The following is a 25,081-nucleotide window of genomic DNA, read 5'->3' on the forward strand; positions in this document are numbered from 1 at the left end:
CAAAGTAGAGCCTGATAAAAGGTAACAATAAAACTATGACAAAAATACAGCTGTATGTCACTCTGAGAAAACACAATTCATTTAACTCCAAGCTTATGGAACCGGTAAATTAGAAGTAATTATTCCCTTTACAGCCATTTCCCAGCATCGTGAAAGAATCCACCAAAGACTTCACTTTTAAATCAGTCTTCACAGTCCTAATATGATTTAGTTTATCTCTCTCCACCATCTCAATCCCCCAAAACGGTTTATATTTCTATGAATATGTCTGTTACAAAAATCAACCATTTTTTGTAATGTAAGCACTCCGTAACGTAGGCAATAGGGTCCTCAGCTGCCAGAGCTTTGCCCTGTGAATTACCTACTGCTCTCATGGCCGCTGGCCTCTCTGCTCAGCCCCCTGGGTCTCCTCATACAGATTAGGATGGACTTCAACTGCAGGAGCTCCCAGGTGTTACAGAAAAGGAAACAAAGGCCCAGAGGTTGGGTAGCTCACCCAGGAGTCTGCAGTGAAAATCAGTGATAATGCAGAGGCTCTTGCCACCGCACCGATCCCCCACCCCTGCCACCACCTGTGCTTCTGGCTTTATCCCACCTTCGGGCCCCCATCCATTCCACCCCCCAAGGAATTCAAAGACCATCCGTTAACAAATGTCACTCCCTAACCCAAGTAGTCTTCCCTGTGTTATTATTATAAGGCATCTGAATTTAAAAAAAAAAAAAAAATTGTGGGGGGTTGGGTGCCACTGGCTAATCACAGGCTGTGAGTGACTAGGGAAGATAAGACTTACTAATTGAACTAAAGACCCTTTTCTAATCGAGTCTTCTAGAAACTAGACTTTGATCAAGGGCAATCGTTTAAAAGGGCAAGTCGGAAGAATTGTCAGCCCTCACCAGTACAGACTGCTATATATCTTGTATCGTGTGGAGGTTTTGCTAAGAAGTGCCATTCATCTTCAGAAATTCATGACATACCACTTGACCCAAAGAAGTAAAACACCTTGAATCATGCCTTATCCTTGGGCAAGATGCCAGGAGGAAGAGAGTGTTTGCTTGGTTAACATTTAACAGTCTCTCTCCCTAAGAGTGATTTTTAATAAAAAGTTTGCCGTGCTATATGTTCTGTAACCCACAGATAAATTAAAAAGATACCCGACTTACAAGGAAATATACTGCAAGGTGCAAAACCAAGTGCACCAACATAATTTCATGCTCCCCTTGCCACCAGCTGATTATTGCCAATTAAATTTTGTTTTAATCAACCCACACTATTGGAGTGCATGCCAAAAGCTGCAAAAATGTATTCTTGCAATTTGTGGATCATGTGACTTTTGTGAAGATGCTCTTTGCTGCAGTTCTTACCAACTTTACTCATTTAGGTTTTCGAGTGCATTTCAAGTGCATTTAATTTTTGAAGACGTTCGGGTGCAGACTGCTCGTTCACACCAGGAGTGTTTCCAAGTTAATTCAGCTCACTCTTCCTTGAAAGCGTCATCAGTATAGAAAATGATTAAGTTCAGGAAAGGATACTTTGATAGTAACGTAAATGCCTAGAAATAGGATGGAACAGATTTTTTAAAGGCATAGGAAGACAGCTTTTCTTCTTCGCTGCTGTTTCTCCAAGAGCGAGAAAGGACAGCCACACATGGATATGACAGTGAGGAGGCCTTTTCAAGGACTGTTACCATTATTATTATGCTTTCCCAAGCAAAGGCAGTGGGAGGTGTGAGCCTGACTTACAATGAGATGGTTCAAAGCTGAAGGAAGTGAGCAGTCAGCTTGTGAAGAGACAGAAGATACGTGAGAAGAGGGACAAAGCTGCCACCTTCTTACACAGAGCAGTGGTATCAGGAGCTGGGAAGAAGGGGGGGCGGCGCTCACGGAGGTTAAAGTCTTCAGCCTTATGCTTGCCTCAGCTTGTGCAAATGTCCTGTCCCTCCTCAGAAGGCACTAGGCACTGGCTTCCAACGCTCCAGAGAAAAAGAGAGAAAAGCACATGGATTAGGAGAGAGAATGCCTCGTTAGTTACCTAGGGCGAAAACTAAAGTAACGCAGAAGCTTCTGCAAATATTAAAATATTTTAAAAGTGTGCATGCTAAGGCTAGAAAGGCGAGGTTTTCAATGAGGCAATGACAAGCTAGATCCTCAAAAAGGAGAAATTGTGGAGTAAAGGAAAGAAACATCCCATAACACATTTAATATTTTACATACGAGATAATTATAGCACAGGTCTTGCACTTTAAACTAGTTTTGAGGGGCGCCTGGGTGGCTCAGTCAGTTAAGCATCTGCCTTTGGCTCAGGTCATGAACCCAAGATTCTGGGATCAAGCACCGCGCCGGGGTCCCTGCTCAGCAAGGAGTCTGCTTCTCCCTCTTCCTTTCCCTCTCTCCCCACGATTGCTCTCTCTCACACACATACTCACTCTCTCTCCCAAAAAATAAATGAAAAGTCTTTAAAAAAAACCTTTTTTTAATTTAAAAAATAAACTAGTTTTGAGAGATGTTTTACCCACGCCACCAGCTCCAGTGTTTAGCTATTTTTCCCCCCAAGGATAGTAGAAGAGTGGCTTTAATTATTACACTGAAGTATAAATATTTATATTTTTAGTAGCTCAGCTTTGAGACGTTCAACCTAATGACATATTATTTTGAATACACACTATTCGTCTGAGAGAAGAGTGTCTCTGAGGAATTTCCTCATGTGTCAATCTAGAATTGATGTGAAAGAACATTTTATGACTTAATCAAAACACGTTAGAGTCCGTCTGAAAGCTATCCATCAGTACTCTTCTCTTATATCTAAGGGAGAGTCTAATTCTCAGCTTAATGCTGAGAAAGAGAAGGCTTTCTTGGCCGCTGGCTGAAAGGTGCCCCTGGATTCCCCAGTCCTGGTTGCTAGACTTTTTGTTGTTTCCAAACATGTTCCCTTCTTCTTTGTCTGAGCATGTCACCCGTTTAAATAAGCTGTCTGCTTTGAGGAGTCCAGACCAGGAGTACACCCACTCAGATGCTTCGCAGGCAGGTCAGCCCCTCTCTTTGGTGGGGACCCAGCCTGTGGGCTGCCCCCTGCTCCGTCAGGCCCCATGGGGTTGTACAATGCGTGTGGACACTCCAGCCTGGGCTGGCAAGACCCACTTCCTTATTAGGAGAAGGAAAGGAAAAGTGAATTGGGGGACATCGAGGGGGGAGACGAACCATGAGAGACTGTGTGCTCTGAGAAACAAACGGAGGGTTTTGGAAGGGAGAGGATGGGGGTGTTGGGTGAGCCTGGTGGGGAGGACTAAGGTGGGCACCGATTGCATGGAGCACTGGGTGTGGTGCATAAACAATGAATCTTGGAACACTGAAAAACTTAAATGAAATTTAAAAAATTTAAAAAGATGAAGAACGTTGTTCTAGAGGTGGAAAGCAAAGTCCAAAAGCAAGAGAACCATATTCTTTTTACTGTTTTGCACTCTTCGCCTTCCCCAGCCACCATTCACGTTGAATAGTCAGTGACGTTCTTTCGGGGAAGCCTCTAGAACACGAGCGAGAGCTGCTCCCAGACACTTACTGCAAAGACAGATCAGTTTCCTTTGTTGCCACTTTATTGACAGGCCCAGCCCTCAACCCCCTAAAATACGACAGCCAGAAAATGAGATCTCTCTTGTCACTGCCTATGACATTTAGTTACTGATTTGGTCCAATAACTCAGGAAGATTTTCAATTTAATGTTGCAGCCTAATAATTGTTTGTTTTTCTTCCTCCCGACTATCTCTAATCATTTTATTTCCAACTCGCACAAGGACTGATAAAGGACATGTCCTTCACCAAGACCGTAACAGCTTGTCTTTGAATATTTTCTAGTGGGGAGGGGACATTTTACAAGTAGTTTTAAATTCTGGTAGAAAAGAGGGAAAGGTTTTGACATTGGCGTTTTGTACTTTTCTCACCTCAATACATTTCTTACAGATGAAAAGCATCCATTTGTCTTCTTTAATTAAAATCTGATTAATTAAATCTTACCGAAAAATTCAAATTTATCAAATGATAATAAGCAGCAGCCTGGATCTTATTCTGCTATTACAAACAAGAAATGAATACATTTTTATAAGACTATTTTTTAATCTGAGTGTATGAATAAATGCCCTTCCTTTTTCTCTACATATCAGTGGAACAAAAATTCTCTTGTAGTCTGTGTTCTTTCTCCCTGATTTTTGAAATGATTTTTGATTTTTGAAATGAAATGATTTTTCATTTCAGAATGGAATTGCAGTTTATCAAGTTAAGAGCCTTCACTGGGACTTTTGCTAATTATTTTTAACTTGCTTTATGAGATACCTACCAGAGCTCTAAATGGGAGGCCATCTCTAGAGACCCAAAAAAGAGTCATTATTTGTGGTTACTTTCCTTCTCACTATTTCTCTGTTCCAGAAACATCTTTTGAGCAAACTAATCAAACTGTAAGATGAGATGAAACAGTCCTATTTCTAGTTACAGTATTTTAGGTGCCCGCTTCAGTTCTTTTAATCAGAATACCAAAACCTGGGGCGCTTGGATGGCTCAGTGGGTTAAGCCGCTGCCTTCGGCTCAGGTCATGATCCCAGGGTCCTGGGATCGAGCCCCGCATCAGGCTCCCTGCTCAGCAGGGAGTCTGCTTCCCTCTCTCTCTCTGCCTGCCTCTCTGCCTACTTGTGATCTCTGTCTGTCAGATAAATAAATAAAATCTTTAAAAAAAAAAAAAAAAGGATACCAAAACCTAAGTATTAAGTTAAAATGACAAAATTCTTTATCAATAACAGGTGAACTTTCATTTTTAAAAAGCAGCTTCTCTTGGCTGCCAACTTTTTATCATTTCTTCCTGTAAATAAGTTTGTTTTCTCATGGAAGTATTGGTTTGGTTTATCTGGCTAATAATAGAGAATATTTTGAAATAATACAGCATAAAAATGAGCAATGCCACCCACACCTCGTTCAGAAATTCAAAACTTATCGTCTCCTTGGCCTGACATCATTGTTAGATTTAATCCTAGAGTAAGTGAATAAAAGAAGGATCCTTTAAGAAAGATGTTTTCCACCTACATGGAGTGAATTAATGCCTCTAGACTAACAGAGTATCCACAAAATTAAATAAAACTGTGATTATGATGGGTCCCTTTACATGGACATCCTGGGCTGTTAGCCCCACTAACCATATCCCTCCAGCAGCATTGCTCAGTGGTGGCCTAGAACTCTTACTGGGTTTCTCTCTCCTGTGCCCAGTCTTCCTAAATCTACTAAAAACACTTTCCAGGGGCACCTGGATGGCTCAGTGGGTTAAAGCTTCTGCTCAAGTCATGATCCCAGCGTCCTGAGATCGAGCCCCACATGGGGTTCTCTGCTCAGCGGGGAGCCTGCTTCCCCCTCCTTCTCTGCCTGCCTCTCTGCCTATTTGTGATCTGTCAAATAAATAAAATCTTAAAAAAAAAAAAAAACTTTCCACACATGAACCCTGAAGATACAGTCTTCACAAGTTCTTTAAGTAATCCTGCGCACAATGCAGTTTAAGATACTGCCCTCCTGTTTTGTAATCTTTAATCAGTTATTATTATGAAACTAAGAAGCTCAGTATCTAGGGGTTCCTGTGTGTCTCGCTCAGGTCAGCATCTGACTCTTGGTTTTGGTTCAGGCCATGATCTCGGGGTCAGACGGTGAGATGGAGGCTCGTGTGGGGCTCCACGCTCAGTGGGGAGTCTGCTTCCCCTCTCCCTTTCCTTCTCCCTCTTTCTCTGCCCCTCCCCCACCTCTCTCTTACGCTCTCTCTCTCTCTCTCAAATGAATAAATACATCTTAAAAAAAAAAAGCTCAATATCTAAAACCAGGTGTTGTCCTGAGCAGGGGTGGTAGAGGGTGGAGTGTTGCAGATTTAACAAGAGGAAAATATAAACTAGTAGCAGCACAGAGGAAGCCGATGAGGGTTTAGCTATGTTTGCCGTGAAGAATGGAATGGGGCTTAGACCTGGGTGCTCTGTAGCTAGGTTTGTAGCCCTTCAAATACTCTGCACTCGTGGGGACTAGAAGCCAGTCAGCCAGTCTTGTCATGGTGCTAATGTCTAGAACCGCACCTAGTACACAGAGGCACTCATCAAGACCCTTGTTACATAACCAAGCACCTGAGCACGCTGTGTTTTGCAGGGGAGCCCTGCCCAGAGAACGGGAGGAGTCCAGGCTCCGTATCAACCCACCACAGCTCTCCACGCAGTGACTATGCCACCTACACCAACAGCAACCACGCTGCCCCCAGTAGCAATGCCTCTCCACCTGAAGGCTTCGCCTCCCACAGTCTGCAGACCAGCGATGTGGTCATTCACCGCAAGGAGAACGAAGGCTTCGGCTTTGTCATCATCAGCTCCCTGAACAGACCTGAGTCTGGATCCACTATCAGTAAGTGATGGCTTCGCTTGCCTTTGAATAAGGGGTCTTGGGCTCATCTGTTCTTGGTAGGGATACTGGACATGCAGATCGGAAGACCATTGTAGGCACCTTGGGGAGCCAGGAGCTTACAGGCTGTGGGCAAAAATAATATAATTTAATATAAGATTAGCAAACATTGCTGAACCTTCAGTGCAGAAAGAATGCAAGTTCACATCTAATGTCCCCCTGACCCCACAACCCCCATAAAAGCTCTTTGTTCCTATTATAGTGGGAAGAAAATAAAACTGAGTAGTGTGAGAGTATTGGTGCAAGAGAAGCTCCTTCCCAGTTGATAGAACGAAACCAGATATGCAAAGGATCTGGGGGGAGAGCAGTCGAGGAAGGAGCTCAGTGTTCAAGAGCTCTACAGAGGCCCAGTGTGGCGATGACAGAACGGATGTGAGAGCGACATGAGACTAAGAGGACTAGGCAGGAGCCAGGCTGCATGGGGCTTCACATGCCCACGGGAAGAAATCTGGACTCTAGTCTAAGTCCACGGGAACCATGGAAGGAACTTATATTATAAGTACATATATTTTTAAGTATTTATACTATTTATATTATTTATATTTATAAGTATTATATATACCTATGCTTTTTAAGTCCGTTCTTGTACAAAATGAAATCGGGGGAAGAGAGCAAGAGTGGAAGCCTGAGACAGCATCAGGAGGTCATGAAAACTGTCCTCAGGGTGCCAACATCCTGGAACCTTGTCCTAGGCTGGTAGTAGTAGATGGGGGGTTGTACGTGACTTCACCAAGGGCTCCTCCAAATCTGTGAACCTGTACAACAGGTATCATCAGAAGTTGTGTTTCTCTTGCAATTGGTCATCTTGTAGACCCTCAGTCTTCCTTGGCGGTTTTCCTTTCAGGAACAATATTCCAGAAGTTACTTGGCTGCCAGCAGGTGGTAGGACAGTAAAGGCAATAGGAAAACTTGCTCGTTTGCCATGTTGAAGTGATTTAGCCCATAATAATGTGGATAGAAATACCAAGATTGAGAGCATTGAGACAAAAAATAATTAGGTCATGTGGTAGTCCTAAAATTCTTATAACTGTGATTATTTCTAGCAAGTGGGGTAAGGGAGGGGTGTCAAACAATACTCAAGGAGCCAAATCATTGAGAATGAATAAGAACTTTTTATGATACAGTTAATGTTCTCAAAACACCACCAGGACTAAATGGAAAGAATGACCCCGTTTCACGTTACCTTTGACCAACTCAAGAATGAAAACTATGGAAGTGTTGAACCTCAATGAGTATGTGCAGAAATGCAAGTACATGCATCTGAAAGTACAATTTCATTTCTCTTTCCCTGCATGATAAGATGAAGGAATAAATCCCATCTTAAAGCGTAGGGTAAAAGCAGGATTCTGCCAGTGTGACAGATTCACCAAGATTGAAAGGACATAAGACTAAAGATTTTCATGAATTATATAAACAGCATTCCAATCATTTATACTTGGGGGAAATGTTCAGAGAGCTCTTGCACCTGTTCCAAGTAGACCAACACTAGGAAACCATTCAACATGTATTTAAGATCTCAGGTTTCTTTGAAGTGTGATGGTGTTGTTACTAAATGCATAGAGAATTGTGTGTGTGTGTGCATGCATGTGTGTGTGTGTGTGCGTGTGTGTGCACACATGCACTTATCACATAGAGAAGCCACAGATGCTTTTTTCGATTGCAAATCAAATCCATGCATAAGTAGATCTGGAAAACAACAGGTGCAGCTACTTACAATTAATGTGAATTTTTCTTCCAACCAAGTGACATTAGAGTGACCTCAAAAGAATAATTCTAGTCATTTTCAAAATGGTATTATTTTACATCACGCTGGAGAGTGGAAATGTATTCATGATGCTTCCTGCCTTCTTTTTTCACATGTTTATTTCTTTTCAATTTAAGGCGTTCGAAATGCAGGTTGCCCCCATGCTCTGTGGGAAGAGCAGTTATTATACTGATGGCCTGTAGCGTTTACAATATATAATTTGCAGCAGGCACCTAAAAGCTTTCTGGGCCTGATGCTGTTTCATACTTAACTTCTGTTATAATTTTGAGCTCTAATTTTGAAGAGAAAGGCTAAGTACCTCATGAATGGGAAAGAGCCCTCCTCGTGTCACATATCCATCATCAGAATAGCAAAAGTCCTTTATTCTGTGAGACTAGAGAGCATGATACCATCAGGGACTCGGGAGTCACAATCATTCCTGGGGCTTGGGTCATTTTTCTCTTCATGTCTTACCTGAGCCCAAAGACCACGAACGTGATCGTGGTTTTTCTCATCGCTACTGAGCCTCTTTGTTGGCGGACAGAGCACTTTACACCTTTGAGAGGTGAACCAGCTAAAATTGTACTGCCGGGCTTCATCGTCTCCTACCTGTGTGACCTTAAGGAAGTCACATGACTTCTTTGGGCCTCAGTTTCCTTGGCTGTAAAGACAAGATAAGGTTAGGATCTATGTTGAGAGGTTGCTCTGAAGGTTAAATGAATGAGTACAGGGAAGTGCTCAGAAGAGCTCTGGTTCAGAGTAAGCACTAAGTCACCGTTGCTGTCCAGACCAGCATTACCTTTCTATTCCATCAGCTGCCGCTTCTCAGATAGTCTCTTCCGTCAGGCATGAGTCAGAGCCCCCACTCTCCCAGAGCAGCCAATGAGGGGCCAGCTCCCCATCCACGTGCCGACCTTCTGGGAGCACAGTCTGCCCCACCGGCCGCCCCGCCCCCCGCAGCCTGGGTCAGTGGGGAGGGACAAGAGCAGTGGCAGACACACCAGTGCAGCTGAGTGTGCCTTTCTTTGCTGAGGCTTCAGGCTGGAAGTCTCCCCAGAATTAACTAGCCAATAAACGAGAAAAGTCACGGGAAACATCAAAATTCAGACCTGAAGCTGTGCCTTTTAGAATCTCCTACAAATAATATGTCTCTATGGACTGTATCAGAGAAGACAGGAGAGGTGGAGAACCCACGTGTAAATTTCACTACCCCGAATGTGACACAAGAAGTTACTTCCCATAGCTTCCTCGGTCCAGGAGAAAACTCTGCCAGGGATGCCAGGCGGTTGATCACTTGAGAACTTGGGGCATTGAGTTTCTGGCTTATTTACTACCTGGCATTTAAGTCCGGCTCGTTACCAAGCCTCACGTCTTTTTTTCAAAGTATTATTTCCCAAAAAATTAAGAAGAAATTCCCTTTATATTCATTAATGTAATTAAGGAACACAGTTCTTCCTTCCAAACCAGTAACCCAGGAGGCCGAATACTGCTTGGTAGCAGACGGAACTTAGAAGCCCCTGTCTGAAGTACAAGAATATTCTTCCTCATTTAAAGTGGGAATAAGCAAGGTTCCTGAGTGTTTTTATCCCATTGTCCAAAATATTAAGTTTTTTTTTTTCCAGACCTTAAAATTGGAGCCAAGGTGGGGCGCCTGGGTGGCTCAGTCGGTTGAGCATCGGACTCTTGATTTCAGCTCGCATCATGATCTCAGGGTCCTGGGATCGAGCCCCATGTCAGGCTCTGTGCTCAGCATGAAGTCTGCTCGTCCTCCTTTCCCTGCTCCTCCCTCACTCTTTCTCTGTCTCTCTCTCTCTCTCAAATAAATAGAAAATATCTTTAAAAATATTAGATCCAAGGAATAGCGAAATGGCTTATAGAGCAGAGCTTAGGCTAAGAGTAATCGGTAATAGGCAATTGAATTTTAAATTCTTAAGAAGATACTAGCAAAGGTTTGTATGCAAACAGGTCCATTGCCATATTATTGATAAACACAGAATATTGGAAACAACCTTACACGCTTCTCAAAACTGGAAATTTGGTATATTCAAGGCATTTCCTGCCTTTGACGAACTCTCTTGTCATGGAGGTCTGTGTACCCAGGGGAGAGAAGACTCGGTAACGTTCTGACTCCGAGTGGAGCACAAGCTTGCTCTATAATGATGTCCCGGTGGCCACACACAGTGGGGTTGATAGGTTGGCCCTGACATCCGGGTTTTATCACAGAACTATAACCTGACCTCGTAGGTGCTTGCTTTGGCCCCCACCTGCCTCAAACCCACTCTCCCACCACAGGTTCCCAGGAAGGGCTTTGGCACAAATGATGAAATAAAAGTGCCCCTCAGTCTCCTGGTTTTCTGTAATTTGTCAGGAAGCTTATGTTGGCATTTATGGGGTAGACACACATGGGCACTGAGACCGCAGTGGTAGAGGGCGGGCAGCTTGTGCAGGGAGTCTGTAAACCAAAACGCAGGCCCATAACAAGCTGCAAGGGAGGGCATGTTAGGGACAGCAGGGACACCATCTTTCCCACCCTTCCTGCCTTCGTTCCTGTTGTCTTAACAGCCTGGACTCTGTTTTCTGTGGGGGTGGGGCCTCTGGAGCTGCAGAATCAGGGGCTGAGCCTTTCTGGAGGAGGGTGAGTGTGAGGCAGGTACCAGATATTGGGGTGCATGAAAAAGGAGGTGAGAGGAGCAGCTGGAGACTGGTGATGGGGGAGGATTCGGTGATCATTCTGGGTGTGGGGGTGCTCTTACCTGTCCCAAAGTGCCAAGTCATAGGCAGGCACTATTGCAGCCTAAGTGGCTGGTGAGGGCTGGGGCCCTCAGGGGACCCCCCTCAGCAGGCCAGAGTCCCCATCCTAGGAAGCCTAGGAAGGAGCCCCTTTCCCACACAGGTCCCTGTCCATTGGCCTTCCTTTGTACATCAGAAGGCTCTGCACACCCTTCAAGCTGCTCTTGGCTTACAGAGGCATCAAAATTGAAAAAAAAAAAAAAAAAAAAAGATCTGAGTATCACTTATGAGCACACTGCTGGTGCTGGTGCTACAACTCTCTGTTTCCACATGTGTGCTTCCTCGGACACGGCTTGGAGTAGACTTGGTCATTGTTAACTTTCCCTCAGACCCACCACAATCCAATGTTCAAGAACAAGTTAGTTACCTTCAGTAAAATGCCCTGATGACTTTCCTCAAAGTCTTTGAGGCTCTGGACGTCCGTGGGCTCTGGAGTTTAGAGGTTATTCTAGAAATCCAAAAGCTTCGCTAGCAGGTCTTCTTATGACATTTTAAAGCATAGTTTCCTAAAAAGAGTAAAATAAAAGTGGGTAAGCCGTGAGGCAGTTTAGGATTTTTCCCCCAAAAACCCACCCCCTAGGCCACGCAGCCACTGAATAGCCACCTGATTTTAGGGAAGATACGAATTAAAACAGAAAGCCGAGGTTTCTTTAGTGTTGCCCTGACACAAGACGATTTAGTTCCATGCAAAGTGCATTGGACGAGAGGCAGGGGCTTCTCTCCAGTTTATCCATCCACCACCAGCTGTGTCCCTCGAACACATCAGGGGTCGTCCCATGTGCTCCTTCATCTAAAGAATAAAGAAAGGTGGTCTTCGCAGCCACTTCCAGCCCTAAATTATATGATGCCATGAATCAGCATGGAAATGAGTATTAGGTTCATTTTGTCTGTGTGTGCAAATCCTGGGGTACCTCTGAGGCCTGGGTCATATTTTTCATTGGCTCAAGCCATCATTTTAAGCCTGTGTAGCATTCATTTCTGATAATGTTTTGAAGGCGGCCCCGCTGTTAAGAAGTGATCTGAAGCAAGCACTTTAAAGACACAAAACTAGCTCCCCTTTAAGGCGATTTACTCACACACTTGTGAACTGATAACCTTGGTGTAACACACTAAGATAGAAGGAATGGGACTGCTGGAGACAAAAGGAAAGTCCTCCCAGGGGTCCTCCCCCACACCCCAGCAGCGTTGGCTGTCTTGGTACACCTGCGTCCTGGTGCACTCCTTTTATTGCTTTAGGGTTACAAAGTCCTTCCCTAAATGAAGTCTCTAAGTTATCAGTAACCAGTAAGCGCCTCATCTTACATTTTATTGGTTTAGGTTGTAACAAGGGATTTTCTTCAGACCTCCATGCTGAGGCTTGTTCATTGATCGCCTGAAAAGCACAGATACTCAGTACCCCTGGTGCCGATGGTGGGACCTTGATCTTCTCTAAATCATCGTAAACTTTGACCAGTCAATATTCCCAGCCTCAAAAGTCACTGCTGGAAAGGTCCTTAAGTCATACCCATGCCACTGGACATGGGAATTAGAAAATGAGTCTCTTTCCTTCATCTCTTGTTGGTTTGCAAAACCAAGTTTCCTTTCAGAGTTCTTAACCAGTTTTGAAACATGTAACACTGTATTCCCTTAATCCTTAAATGAACCTCTGCTTTGGAGTCCTTCGATGACACAGTGCTTTCACTCGGAGCTTTCTGCTGAGAGTAGCTCACTCAGGAGGCATAATGGTATATCCATCACCCACACCGTTACTGTGAGTGCTTCTGTAACAGAAGAAGTACAGGGCAGGTGCAGGACACCATATTGGCATAAAATGCCAATTTTCCTTCAAGTATCTGCCTTCTAATTACAACTCATGGGCCATCAGATAAGCAAATGTCTTCGTAATCTTGCAAAAAATCCACATAAACAAAAAAGTTAAGATTGTGTTCATAGTCTGTACCGATATACATATGTTTTAAATCAACTCAGTCTCATCACACTTACTAGTGAGATTTACTTCCCGCTGCAGGAGGTAGCGGGGGGCTAGGGTAGGAGTGGGGTACACTTGCTAATGACGCGAAGGCTATCAACAAATACGCCACTTGTTATGGGCGGTCCAGTCTTCCTATAACGAATCCTTGGTCATCACTCATGATAGGAATATCTACAGAGGAGGGGCGCCTGGGCGTTCAGTCCATTAAGCATCTGACTTCAGCTCAGGTCATGATTGCAGGCTCCCTACCCAGTGGGTAGTCTGTTTCCCCCCCTTCTGCCCCTCCCCCCACGTGTGCACATGCTCTCGCACACACACTCTCCCTCTCCCTCTCTCTCTCTCTCCCCCGCGCTCTCAAATAAATAAATAAATAAAATCTTTTTAAAAAGAAATACCTACAGGGTGCCTGGGTGGCTCAGTGGGTTAAGCCTCTGCTTTCGGCTCAGGTCATGATCCCAGGGTCCTGGGATTGAGCCCCGCATTGGGCTCTCTGCTCATCAGGGAACCTGCTTCCCTTCCTCTCTTTCCACCTGCCTCTCTGCCTACTTGTGATCTCTGTCTGTCAAATGAATAAAATAAAATAAAATAAAATAAAATAAAGAAATACCTACAGGGTGAAGTGTAAACACACTGCTCTTATATCCAAGACCCTAGATAACGTGGAACAGCCACTTTTTACCAAAGGCTTCTCGCAATTCCAGTCCATTAAAGCTGGGTTGGTTACTTCACCCCTGAAAGACAACTTTTGCTTTGTCCCAGTGCCCGTGTTTTGCCGGCTACCACTTGGAATGGCTCCTCCTCTCCAATAATAGGTTTTACCAAGCTCTCTCCCAGGCACCACGCTAAGACTCTTACATTATGTTTAATTTTCACCATAACCCTATGAGGCAGTCTACTGCCCAGAAAGTAAGCATCTCTCACAAGCAGCTCGAAAAACTCTGAATCTCTTACTAAGACTCTGCCTGACCTCTTCCCCTTCTCCCTGAAATGTTTTCTCTAATTCTTACATGGAATTCTTGTCTGTAAACTCTTAAATTGTTGACTGCTTCTTGACTTCCCTTCTGTTATTATGCCGTGGTTACTCTCTATTATTGTCATTTTTACTTTGCATGTGTTCGTGGTTTGCTTCCCCTAAACAGATTATAAGCTCCTTAAGGGCAGGAAATGGTGGCATTTCTTTGATTCTCTTACAGTTCCTGGTAGCATGAGGTTCACGGATTTGTCCCATAATTTATGTTGGAGGGGTTGGATTGGATCCTCCTGTAACGGTCCAGCGCTGTCCTCATGAAAGTAAAAGGGAGAATGTACTCTTCTCTCATTTTCCCTGTGCCTAACTATAGCTGTCCTGTCCCTCCAAGGTAGTAAGAAGTATTTCTGAGAATGGGCAGAGCAGCAAAAGAACCCTTAGCAGAGGAATTGCGTGTAAGCTGGTCCTTGCCCAGCACGAGAAACTGCACTCTAAGAAAGCAGAACTGAAACAATGTCCCAGAATACATATTTCTCCTCAATTGTTCTCAGCCTGAGTGAATGATGGAACAGCCAGCTCAGAGCCTGGTGAAGTCTTAGATGCGAGAGCCCTCTAAGAAATCAGGCTCACGGGAGCCATCTCTGTGTCTCTGGGCAGCCCCTCTAGTCTCAAGCCTCTGGGTGCAAAGCCTTTGTCCTCTGAAGGGCCAGGCTGTGGCCTCAGCATGCTCTCTGATTTACCTCATCCTGGCCCTGGCTGTTACTGGAATCGCCATCCGTCTGTGTGAACACCACCTCGGCGATAATTATATTGTCCTTAAACAGGAGGGTTTGGATGGCATCCCAAGCTCCTTGGAAAAAAGCATTCCTTCAAATTAGTTACTCGTTTCACAATCGTCTTTAACAAAGCAACCCATTCCAATTCCAACTGAACAACTTCTCAATCACGTTGCTTCTTGAGAGGATCAGACCCAGCTCAAACCAGGATGAATAGGACCTATTGATTAAATTCCATTCTCTCAATCCGGAGCATGACTAGTTTTGATCCCAAGCTAAAAGCTGGCTGCTGAGGTCCTACAAGGAAGCAGACGAGCAAACACAAAAAGATTTTACGTCAAATTCTGAGTACTGATATCTGAACACCGAGCCATCTATTAACTAAAATGGAAAGATGATCGTAAAGATGGCACTCTCTTAGCGCTAACAGATTTAAAGATCATTTAATTGTAAGAGTAAGTCCACAGAGAAACACCATCATTCTTTTCTGTTTTCAAAGAGAAGAGCAGTGTAACCTATCAAAAAATCTGAGTGCTCACAGAGCATTTTTTTAAAATTCTAGACTGATTTTTCTTATCATTTGACTAGAGCTTATAAATCGTAAGTTTTCCCCACCAGGGAATAACTTTTCAGGAGAGATTTTGTTATTGTGTTCAGAGACTCTCTAGGCAGCAGCAGAAGGTGCATGGGGTGAATGTCTTCTTACCTTCAGCTCCTTGATTGTCTTAAAAGTGGGGCAAATGGGTGATCAGGAGCTGTTTCTTCAGGGCTTACATCCTGCACCTCCTTATTATTCACTAACTAGTACAGGGAGATGGTAACGACAAAGAGAGCCCAGACTTAAGGAACCAGATCACCCTCCACCGATGCAAAATGTCCATCACTCCCCACGGGGATCAAATGAATTCTAAGCCCACAGGTCACTTCTGTAGAAGCATACTCTCTTAATAACATATTCAAGACCCCCTTAAATTAAATTCTCTGTAATCTTATTTTTCTTCTTTTTTTCCCAACAGTCAACCCCTTAAGAAAAGCTATTTCCACATATGCAATCAATTTAAAAGCATGTTGTTAGAACACAGGATTGTTACTTATCACCATTTTTCAGCTATATGGAAAGAGTGTTATAAATGGATATTTTTCCCACTCAGAATGGGATGAATAGTATTTCTTTTTTGAGCCCCAGCTTTCACCAAGGACTTAGGGGGTACCTGTCCCCAAACTATTTTGAGCCGCACCAAATCCTGGTGGAAGCTTTTTATTTATTCATTTTGACCACCCATGATTTTTCTCTGTAAGCTGGGTTTCTTCCCAAATGTTTTCTTGGAAACACTTCTAGAGCTTAATCAGTCAGTCTCTTCTGGGTAATGATCACTAGGCATTCCTAAGGTGTATAGTGTTAAAAAGAAAATTAACTAAACGGTGGGGCCTGCTACTGGCATTTTCATTTGCCAGGGTGACCTCTCCCAGATCCTATTTCTATAGGGTTTGCTCCACAAATATGCCCAGATGTTGAGCAACCAAAGAAACCCATCTGCTTTTGAGGGTAGAACCAAAACCTTATGTTCAGAGACTGTTCATCATAAAGTGTATATGTATGGATTTGTCATGAGGTCTTTTAGGAAACAAGGAAGAGCACATCATTTAAAAGATTGTCCCTTTTGGTTCTCTGACACAGAGCAATTGCGATAACATGAGGTAGAAGAATAGTCCAACTTAGAAATCTTCATTCGAATGTGTTATAGAATTGCTAGATGAACAGCAAGATGAAAAACAGCTCATATTCTTGTAGGTACTTGATGAAATTAAAATACAATAAAACCTGGTTGCCGAGTGTTTTATAACAGAATACCACGGTCTGGTGGCCTAGACAACAGAACAATAGAAATTTATTTCTCATATTCTGGAGACTAGAAGTTCAATATCAAGGTGCCGCAGATCTGCTATCTGGTGAAGACCAGCTTCCTGGTTCATAATCAAGCATCTTCTCGTGGTGACCTCACATGGCAGAAGGGGGGCCAGGGAACTCTCTGGGATCCCTTTCATAATGGAGGACTCTGCTTCTACCTGATCACCTCCCAAGGTCCCACCTCCAAAGAGCATCTCTTTGGGGATTAGGTTTCAACCGATAAATTTGGGGAGAACACAAATATCTAGTCTATAGCATCTCATTAGCCACTGATACTGACCTTCCCTGGCGCTAAGGGGCCAACAGAAGACTGACAGGTGGAGCTCACAATTCCAATCAGAGTATCAGATCACAAGATTTAAAGCAGGCCTCCAGGTACCTGAGCTGATCTTAGCCAGATTTATACACGACTGCATAGCTACTGTTGCGAGACTAAGGCAAGCTCTTACCCAAAAATTCTTTCCGGATATAAAACTTAGATCCATCAGGCCATCTTGGCTGCCATTACATTAGCCTTAGTAGAGGTTCTAGATCAGCACAGTGCAGTAGAACTTCCCTTGATGATGGCGGTGTTCTGTGCTGCCCCTACCCAGTACTGCAGCCACTAGTCACATGTGGCTCCGGGGCACTTGAAATAAGGTTACCTTGACTGAGGAATAAAAAAGGCTTTTTTTAAGATTTTTTATTTATTTATTTGACCGAGATCACAAGTAGGCAGAGAGGCAGACAGAGAGAGAGGAGGAAGCAGGCTCCCTGCTGAGCAGAGAACCTGATGTGGGGCTCCATCCTAGGACCCTGGGATCATGACCCGAGCTGAAGGCAGAGGCTGAGCCACCCTTTTATTCCCCAAGGAATGAAATTTTTAATTGCCTTTCATTTCCATTAATTTAAATAGTGGCCACACGTCGGACAGCAAATCAAACATGCAGCCCTGCGCTGGAGCACAGTAGGGGCCTCTAGGTGCCCTCCCCGCCTCCAGCCTTCTCACCACCATCCTCGCCACCCCTCACATGTTACCATGGCGCTCTGTCTACAACAACTAGTCTGATAATATCACTTATCTTTCCTGATCCATTAGTGGCTTCTCATGTGGCTGTGAAAATCAATTCCCAGCCCCTGGCACAACCAATAAGCCTTCCACTGTTTGTCTCCTCCTACCTTGATCCCGTCTCCCTGTGTGTGCTTGTTGCACTCTCACACCCACAGTACAGACTCTGCTAATGAACACATCAGTGCCTTTGCCGAGTCACGTGGCCTGTGACTTCGATGCCCTCTCCATCCTCAGCCCCCTGGAGAAGTCCAATTCATCATTAAAACAAAGATGAGGCAGGGTTTCCCCTCTGAAGGCTTCCCAGACACCCCACTCTCCCCTCCCTACCTCCTGCCTCCTACTTACTTGACACACTCCTTTTTTACTTCCTTCTGTTCATTTCCATCCCAAATCTTCTCTTGATCTCTCCCTGCTTTTCACTCTTTCTCCCACTTTCTCCCACTTTGAAGGTATGATATATATGATATAATCATATATCATAAGTGACATCCCTTTTAGGCTATCAGCTGTAAGTCTTGACAAATGCATTTAGTTCTATAACTACTGCCACAGTGAAGTCAGCCCCTCCATCCGCTCCTGACCCCCAACCACCACAGATTTGTTTTCCGTTCTAGTTTTGCCTATTCCCATAAAAATGGAATCACGCAGTACCTGGCCTTTGCAGTCTGGCTTCTTCCGCTTTATATTCATCCATTTTGCTTCACGGGTCCGCCATGGTGAGAGTCCTCCGCTTTGCGGATGCACCGTGGTCTCGTCATCCATTCCCTCGTTGAAGCCATTCACACTCTTTACTGTTTGGGTGATTGTGAATAAAACAGCTATGAAACTTTTCATTTAGGTTTTAGCATGGAAAGAATTTTCACTTGAGTAAGTATGTCAGAGCAGGGTTGCTTGTTCAGTTGGTTTCCAAACTGGGGTACCATTTTGTATTCCCCCGGTATAAGGGCTCCAGATGGTCTACATCCCATGTGAAGACTTCTTTCCAGGCTTTCTTGTCATCGTTGTGGTTTGAATTTTAGCCATTCCAGTAGGTGTGTAGCGATGTCTCATTTTGGTTTGCATTTGCATTTCTTCCCTAAGGACTAATGATGTCGCGGGGCTTTCCACATGTATTTTGGGGCCTTCCTTCCATCTTCCGTGATGCGCTTTGTCACTCCCAGTCACTTCCCTCTAGCGTGTAATTGGTATTTCGCTGTGGGCAACAAAATACATTTTCAGGCTCTTTCGCCTTCCGTTTTTCATTTCTCACTCATTTCTCATGTTAGGGTAATAAAAATCATTTTATGATGATGATCTCAGGTGAAATTAATTATGGAGACATATGTCTACTTAGTAAAACTGAAAACACATAGAGTCACTAAGCTTTAAATGCAAGGGGTGAGAGAAAGGCACATAAGCAGAAATCTAAATGAAGTTAAAATGTGCAGTGTTGGGAGAAGAAAGAGAAGGCTACGAAAGAAAAATTGTGAGAGATAGCCTCCTTTTCAAATAAGGGAAGTCTGACGTGATTTACTTGGCCACTCACAGGTCACACAGTTGTTTTCGAAATTTATATGTGATCAAGATCTCCTCATTCCTGACCACAAGACTTAAGGGTCATTTCATATTTAGTTTTATCCAGTCCTGCAAAATTGCATTATTTCCAGTTAAAACACGAAATACCCCATTCATGGAACTTTGGCTTCTGTGGGAAACTGAAGACCCCATAAATATTCATGTAATCTTCTGGATAACATATTGAAAAGGACAGCTGGCTCAGGAGGGATCATTTGCCTGGGTTAGTATCTGTTTCCGTTTACATTAAGAAAATATTGCGAGAAGTTATTATCTACCAGAGGGCTTAGGGGAATACAATGAAAAGCTGATACTGTACCTGATTGCTTTTGACATTTACCTATTGTAACAGGGAAACTGTGTGAAGATAGCCAAGTGACTTTTTACAAAACACAATTTCAGAAGCTATAAAAGGAAAAAAGAGATGGCAGAGATAGAATACACTGCATCTGTAAAAATGAGAAACATGACTTGTCAGCAACACCTGCTTGTAACTATCAACCATTTCTACTGGGCCTGCTGAGAAATCACTGAAAGCCAAGTACATTGATGGGTGTGAAGTCTCAAAAGGCAGTCAAAAGATACAGAAGGGGAAAAAAGTGTGGTTTTATTGAACATTTTTAACCCAATACCTGGGATTGATGAAATTTAATTTTATGACATTTTCTCAACTCTTAAAAAGAAACAGTTGGGTTTTTTTTAATATTTTTACCTGTCAGGACTACCAAAGACAATAGCACTTTTAAAGTTTGAGTACATAAATTATTGATATTTTTTATTTTCCAAATAGATTCCAAATCTCTAACTGGTATACTAAAATTCTGATTGCAACCACTGATTTAAATTTATGAAAGATATTTCCAGTTTCTAATTAGTGGTGGTAAAATGAGAACATGCTTATCCCCTCCTGTTGCTCAGACACCAAACAAATGGGAGTAAATGAAGAAGAAAGCAATGAGCATGAGTGAGGAAGATATTTTAAAGACAAAAATGTGGGGGCGCTTGGGTGGCTCAGTGGGTTAAGCCCCTGCCTTCGGCTCAGGTCATGGTCCCAGGGTCCTGGGATCGAGCCCCACATCAGGCTCTCTGCTTAGCAGGGAGCCTGCTTCCCCCTCTCTCTCTGCCTGCCTCTCTGCCTACTTGTGATCTCTCTCTGTCAAATAAATAAATAAAATCTTAAAAAAAAATAAAGACAAAAATGTGGCAACTCATTTTGCAGGACAGAGGAAACCAAAAAGAGAAATGGATCACACAGATCTTCTCATTTCTTTAGAAGTTCAGCAACTCAGAACTTAAAAAGCTCAGGATAGAATGGAACACAACAACCATGACCACCAAATGTGAAATGCTCATTTTAAAAGTAGAAAACAACCAAGCGAAGAAACAATGATGAAAGAATACTAGAAGAAATGGAGATAATCAAGGGCACAAAAGAAAGCTTCAAAACCATCTCGCTTATGTACATAGATATGAGAAGATATTACAACCTTATGATTTTTTATTTTGTAATAAAATTGAATACTACAAAAAAGAATACTATGATTCAAGAAAGAATTCTTAGAAATTGAAAATATCGTAGCTGAAATGAAAAATTCAGTAGAAGGATTGATAGAAGAGTAAAGGAAGTCACACAGGAGTAGGACAAAGAGAAAGATAAAGTATGAGAGAAGTGATAAATGACAGATCAACCCAGGAAACCAATATCTAGCCAATAAGAGTTTCAGAAAGAGAGAGCAGAGAAACATAATGAAAGTTATCAAAGAAACACATAATGAGGGCTGCCTGGGTGGCTCACTGGTTAAGTATCTGCCTTCAGCTCAGGTCATGATCCCAGGGTCCTGGGATTGAGCCCCACGTCAGGCTCCTTTGCTTAGCCAGGAGACTGATTCTCCCTCTGCCTGCCACTCTCATTGCTTGTACGTGCTCTCTCATTCTCTCTGATAGATAGATAGACAAATAAAATCTTTAAAAAATAATAATAATAAGTACTATAATGAAAGTTCCCAAAACCAAAACTGAAAGGAACAAGCCTCCGGACTGGAGTGAACTACAGCACGATGCATCGTTGTGAAACTTTAGAACCCAAAAAAATACAGAGACAACCTTTAACATTTCCAAAAGGAAAAGGGGAAATAAAAAGATCACATACAGGAAACAAAAATCCTAATGGATTCAGATTTCTTAGTAGCAATGCTGGATACTAGAGAACAGAAGAGTAATACCTGTAATTCTGAGGAAAATTGATTTTTTCAAATCTGTAATTTCATATAATCTAGAATTTAGTTAGAATTCAGTCAAAAGAGAAGGTAAAAGTGAAGACATTTTCAAACATTAAATACTGACAAATTATTTTCTCCCCTGCATGTTTTCTCATTTTCTTAGGAAGATACTGTAGGATGTACTCAAGCAAAATGAGAGAGTGAATCCAAAATGTGTTCCCAGGGGTTACAGAAGCGTACATCCCACATTGGAGGGCAACAGGAATCCCTTGAATATCACTGAGCAGCAGAACTTGAGAGAAACCGACCTACCCAAGGGAGGGAGGTCGCTCCCCCACCCCGTCCTCAACTCACCATGGCTTGAGCAGCTTTGGGGGAAACAGTTAGGAAACAGTCAGCATATTGTAGACATGGGGGGAGCAAGGACACAATCAGAAACGTGATTCAGGGTGGGAGGGAGGAAAATTGTGTAGGAAAAGAAATGGAACCACAAAACACTACAGTGAGCAATAGTTACATGGTAAGACTACAAAACAGTGAGAACTGGTTTAACTACACTAGTGATAAAACTATATTGGGGGGGTGCCTGGGTGGTTCAGCGGGTTAAGCCACTGCCTTCGCCTCAGGTCATGGTCTCAGGGTCCTGGGATCGAGCCCCACATGGGGCTCTCTGCTCAGCAGGGAGCCTGCTTCCCCCTCTATCTCTTCCTGCCTCTCTGCCTACTTGTGATCTCTCTGTCTCTGTCAAATAACTAAAAAAAAATAATAAAATCTTTAAAAAAAGAAAAAACTATATTGGGATGAGGAGAGGAGGTGGGTTGCAGAGTAAGAGTGCCAAAGCCTCTATCACAATAGGAAGTCAATAGATTTGGCTCTAGTTGACAAATTAAGAAGTAGCCTATAGTATGTGACTATAATTTAGAAATATGAAGAAGAAAGAGCTGACACACTTTAAATGTTTGCCTTTGGGTCATTAGAAGTGACGTTAGAGGATTGGGGCAGGAGACTAAGGTTTTTTGCTTACAAACATTTTATTTTTGGTTGTCTTTTAATTTGTGCATGAATTACTTGAATTAAATTGTTGTCATTAGAAGAGGTTTCCAACTACTAGGAAACAGTTATTTACTGTTTACTTTGTCCCTTTTACATCATGATGTGAGTTTTGAAATTTTTATATGATTTTCTCATTTTATAGACTAATCCAGTATTGTCTAGTAATGATTGGATAAGGCTCCTGCAATTAAATTGTAAATAAAAAGGAACCTCCTTATTCCGGAACTCAGTTTGTCATAAAGCTAGCACCTAACCCTTTTAAAGGTAGATTTGCTTGTTTGGGATGGGGGGGTGTATTACCACCATGTGGTAGTTCTGAGAAAACAGCCAACATTGTGACTGTTTTCATATAGGAGTAAAACAACTTGTTTTTTCCTGCTTGGCAGGGAAGAGACCTTTTATCATATTTTAATATTAGTAACTCTCTCAACTTTTTTCTATTATTACTGAATCAGGTTGCCGTTTGGTTATTTGTAAGCAAAACTTGCTAAAAGCTATACAATTTTATTCTTGAAAATCACTCAAGGTGAACAATATAGAACTTTCTCCATCTACTCCTTGACTAGAGAATCCTGGGTTCCTGATGTTTACTAAGTAATGGAAATGTATTTCTTTATCAGGTTTTTTTTGGGAGGGGGGTTGCAAAAAAGTGCTGATAGGGTTGATATTTGACTTAGGAGATCAAATTTTCGACAGTAACTTTCAGACCAAAATAGGCCAAAAAGAATGTCCCAGCTACCTACTAGCAAGGTAAAAATTGAGTCTGTAGGATATACCATGAAATGAGAAGACCTCCACGGAAGATAAAGTCTTAAGTATCTAGTAGAACTGTTTTTCCATTCTGTCTGTTCAGCCCCTCATTCTCTCACACACTTACCCTCCTGGCCAGTGACAGACTTGAGAATCACAACTATTCTGAAGTTTCTTTGGTTCCTGCCGTTCTAATGTCTAGACACTGTCAGGTTATGAAGGACATTTATCAAAAACACATAAATTCCTTGAAAGAGGGTGGTATATATTAAAGTCTGTTTAAAGACAGATAAAGAAGAACATTTGCTTTGTAGATGACTCAATAGAGAGTGATGAATTACATAATGTCCACAACAGAATTAAGGTCATATTTAGCATTCTTGAGTCAGTAAGTGCAAAATTAAGGATCTTCAATATACTTAAAAATGATCTGGACTACCTCTACTAGTGATGTGCATGGGGATAAAAAAATGAAGCCACAAGAAAAACGGATTATTTTTCTCCTTCCCTACCACCCACCTTTGTGATAATTTTCCTTGGTGACTATAACATGTTTTCATTTATATCATCCACCGAAGACACAAAAACAACAGAGTGGTGTAGGAGGGAATAAATTATGGTTGTATCTATATAAGAACAACCACGTAATTTTCAGGGCCCAGTGCAATATGACCCATCAGGTTACAGCTAATTACAATTCCTAAAGCAATGCAATTTTCTTTAGATTACCAATCCATTCTCAGTACTTAGCTAAGGGATTTTTTTTTTAATTGGTGCAAAATAAAAACATAGAGGGGCAAGATACAGCTGACAAGTGTTTCTTGCTTTCCAGCCATGTAGTTAATACTTTCTACATGGTGCTTTCTGCCCTCGGAAACCTGAGTTTGGCTGGGCTTCCAAATTGCCAGTGATGGGCTTCCCTTCCCATTCTCCCATCTGACCATCTGCTTGTTACCAACTACAGGGTAACTAAACTGTTCAACCACAAGAGAATGACTAATGGTCCGGGGGCTGGGGGGTGGGGAGTGCACTTTGGGAATATGTAGTACTTTAAACACCAGCTGCTCGATTTGGGGGTCTTGCAGCTCAGTTGGCTATGAATGTCAGGGAAGACGTTTTCATTTTTGGAAATCAAATTTCACAGACTTTTAGGGGGAAAACAAGTCAGCTTTTTCTTAATTTTACTGCCAGTTTTTTAAAAATATCAAATACATGTTTTTGCCACATCTTCACCTCTTGATGACCAAGAAACACTCTTTTGAAGGACACTCTGTCACATTCCAGGAAGGGACAACATCTAACTGAATGGATGTGTCACAAGAGAACACGCTTATCCAAGATTCCTAAGAAGGAGACATGGAAGATAAGGAATTAATACTCAGCTCAGGTTTCTGAAGGCAGGAGAACAGAATTCTGCACCACGGGTTAAAGTGACAGGAACCCTTGCTCTATGCTCTTCTGTTTCTGTGTGTCCAGGGTCCATCTAGAGGAGCTGGCTAAAGGCATCATATCAGGGATCTCAGGGAGGGAAACAAGAATTGTGAAGGCAGGAGGGATCCCACGTTCAAAGCATTTCCTCTCTTCTTCTTCCATTGATATGATAGGTCCCTGTGTGCCACCATGAGTTTTTCACTGAGAACTGCCATTTAGTCTTGGACACTACGTGTCCTGTTCCCTAGAATGACCCTTCTTTTTCCTTACCACTCTGAGTCCACACGTGGACTCAATAATTCACACCTCTTCTCTACTTTTGTCGCCTGTTACCTTTACCATGGAATTGCTACTTTTGTTGTATTTTTATATGAATCTCCCCAACTAGGTTGTGAGCTTTTGAGAC

The 25,081-nt window shown here is 42.7% G+C and overlaps 1 protein-coding gene across 8 annotated transcripts in view; it reads left to right on the forward strand.

Moving 5' to 3' along the window:
- MAGI2 (membrane associated guanylate kinase, WW and PDZ domain containing 2) overlaps nt 1-25,081 on the forward strand; it is a 1,338,391-nt gene that overhangs the window by 1,180,796 nt on the left and 132,514 nt on the right. For all 8 annotated transcript variants that reach the window (XM_032304940.1, XM_032304942.1, XM_032304941.1 and 5 more), the window contains one exon: nt 6,154-6,402. In XM_032304940.1, the coding sequence (XP_032160831.1) occupies nt 6,154-6,402 (249 nt within the window). The remainder of the gene's footprint in view (nt 1-6,153; nt 6,403-25,081) is intronic.

The sequence above is a fragment of the Mustela erminea genome, chromosome 11 (assembly GCF_009829155.1).
Source record: "Mustela erminea isolate mMusErm1 chromosome 11, mMusErm1.Pri, whole genome shotgun sequence".
Lineage (NCBI taxonomy): Eukaryota > Metazoa > Chordata > Mammalia > Carnivora > Mustelidae > Mustela > Mustela erminea.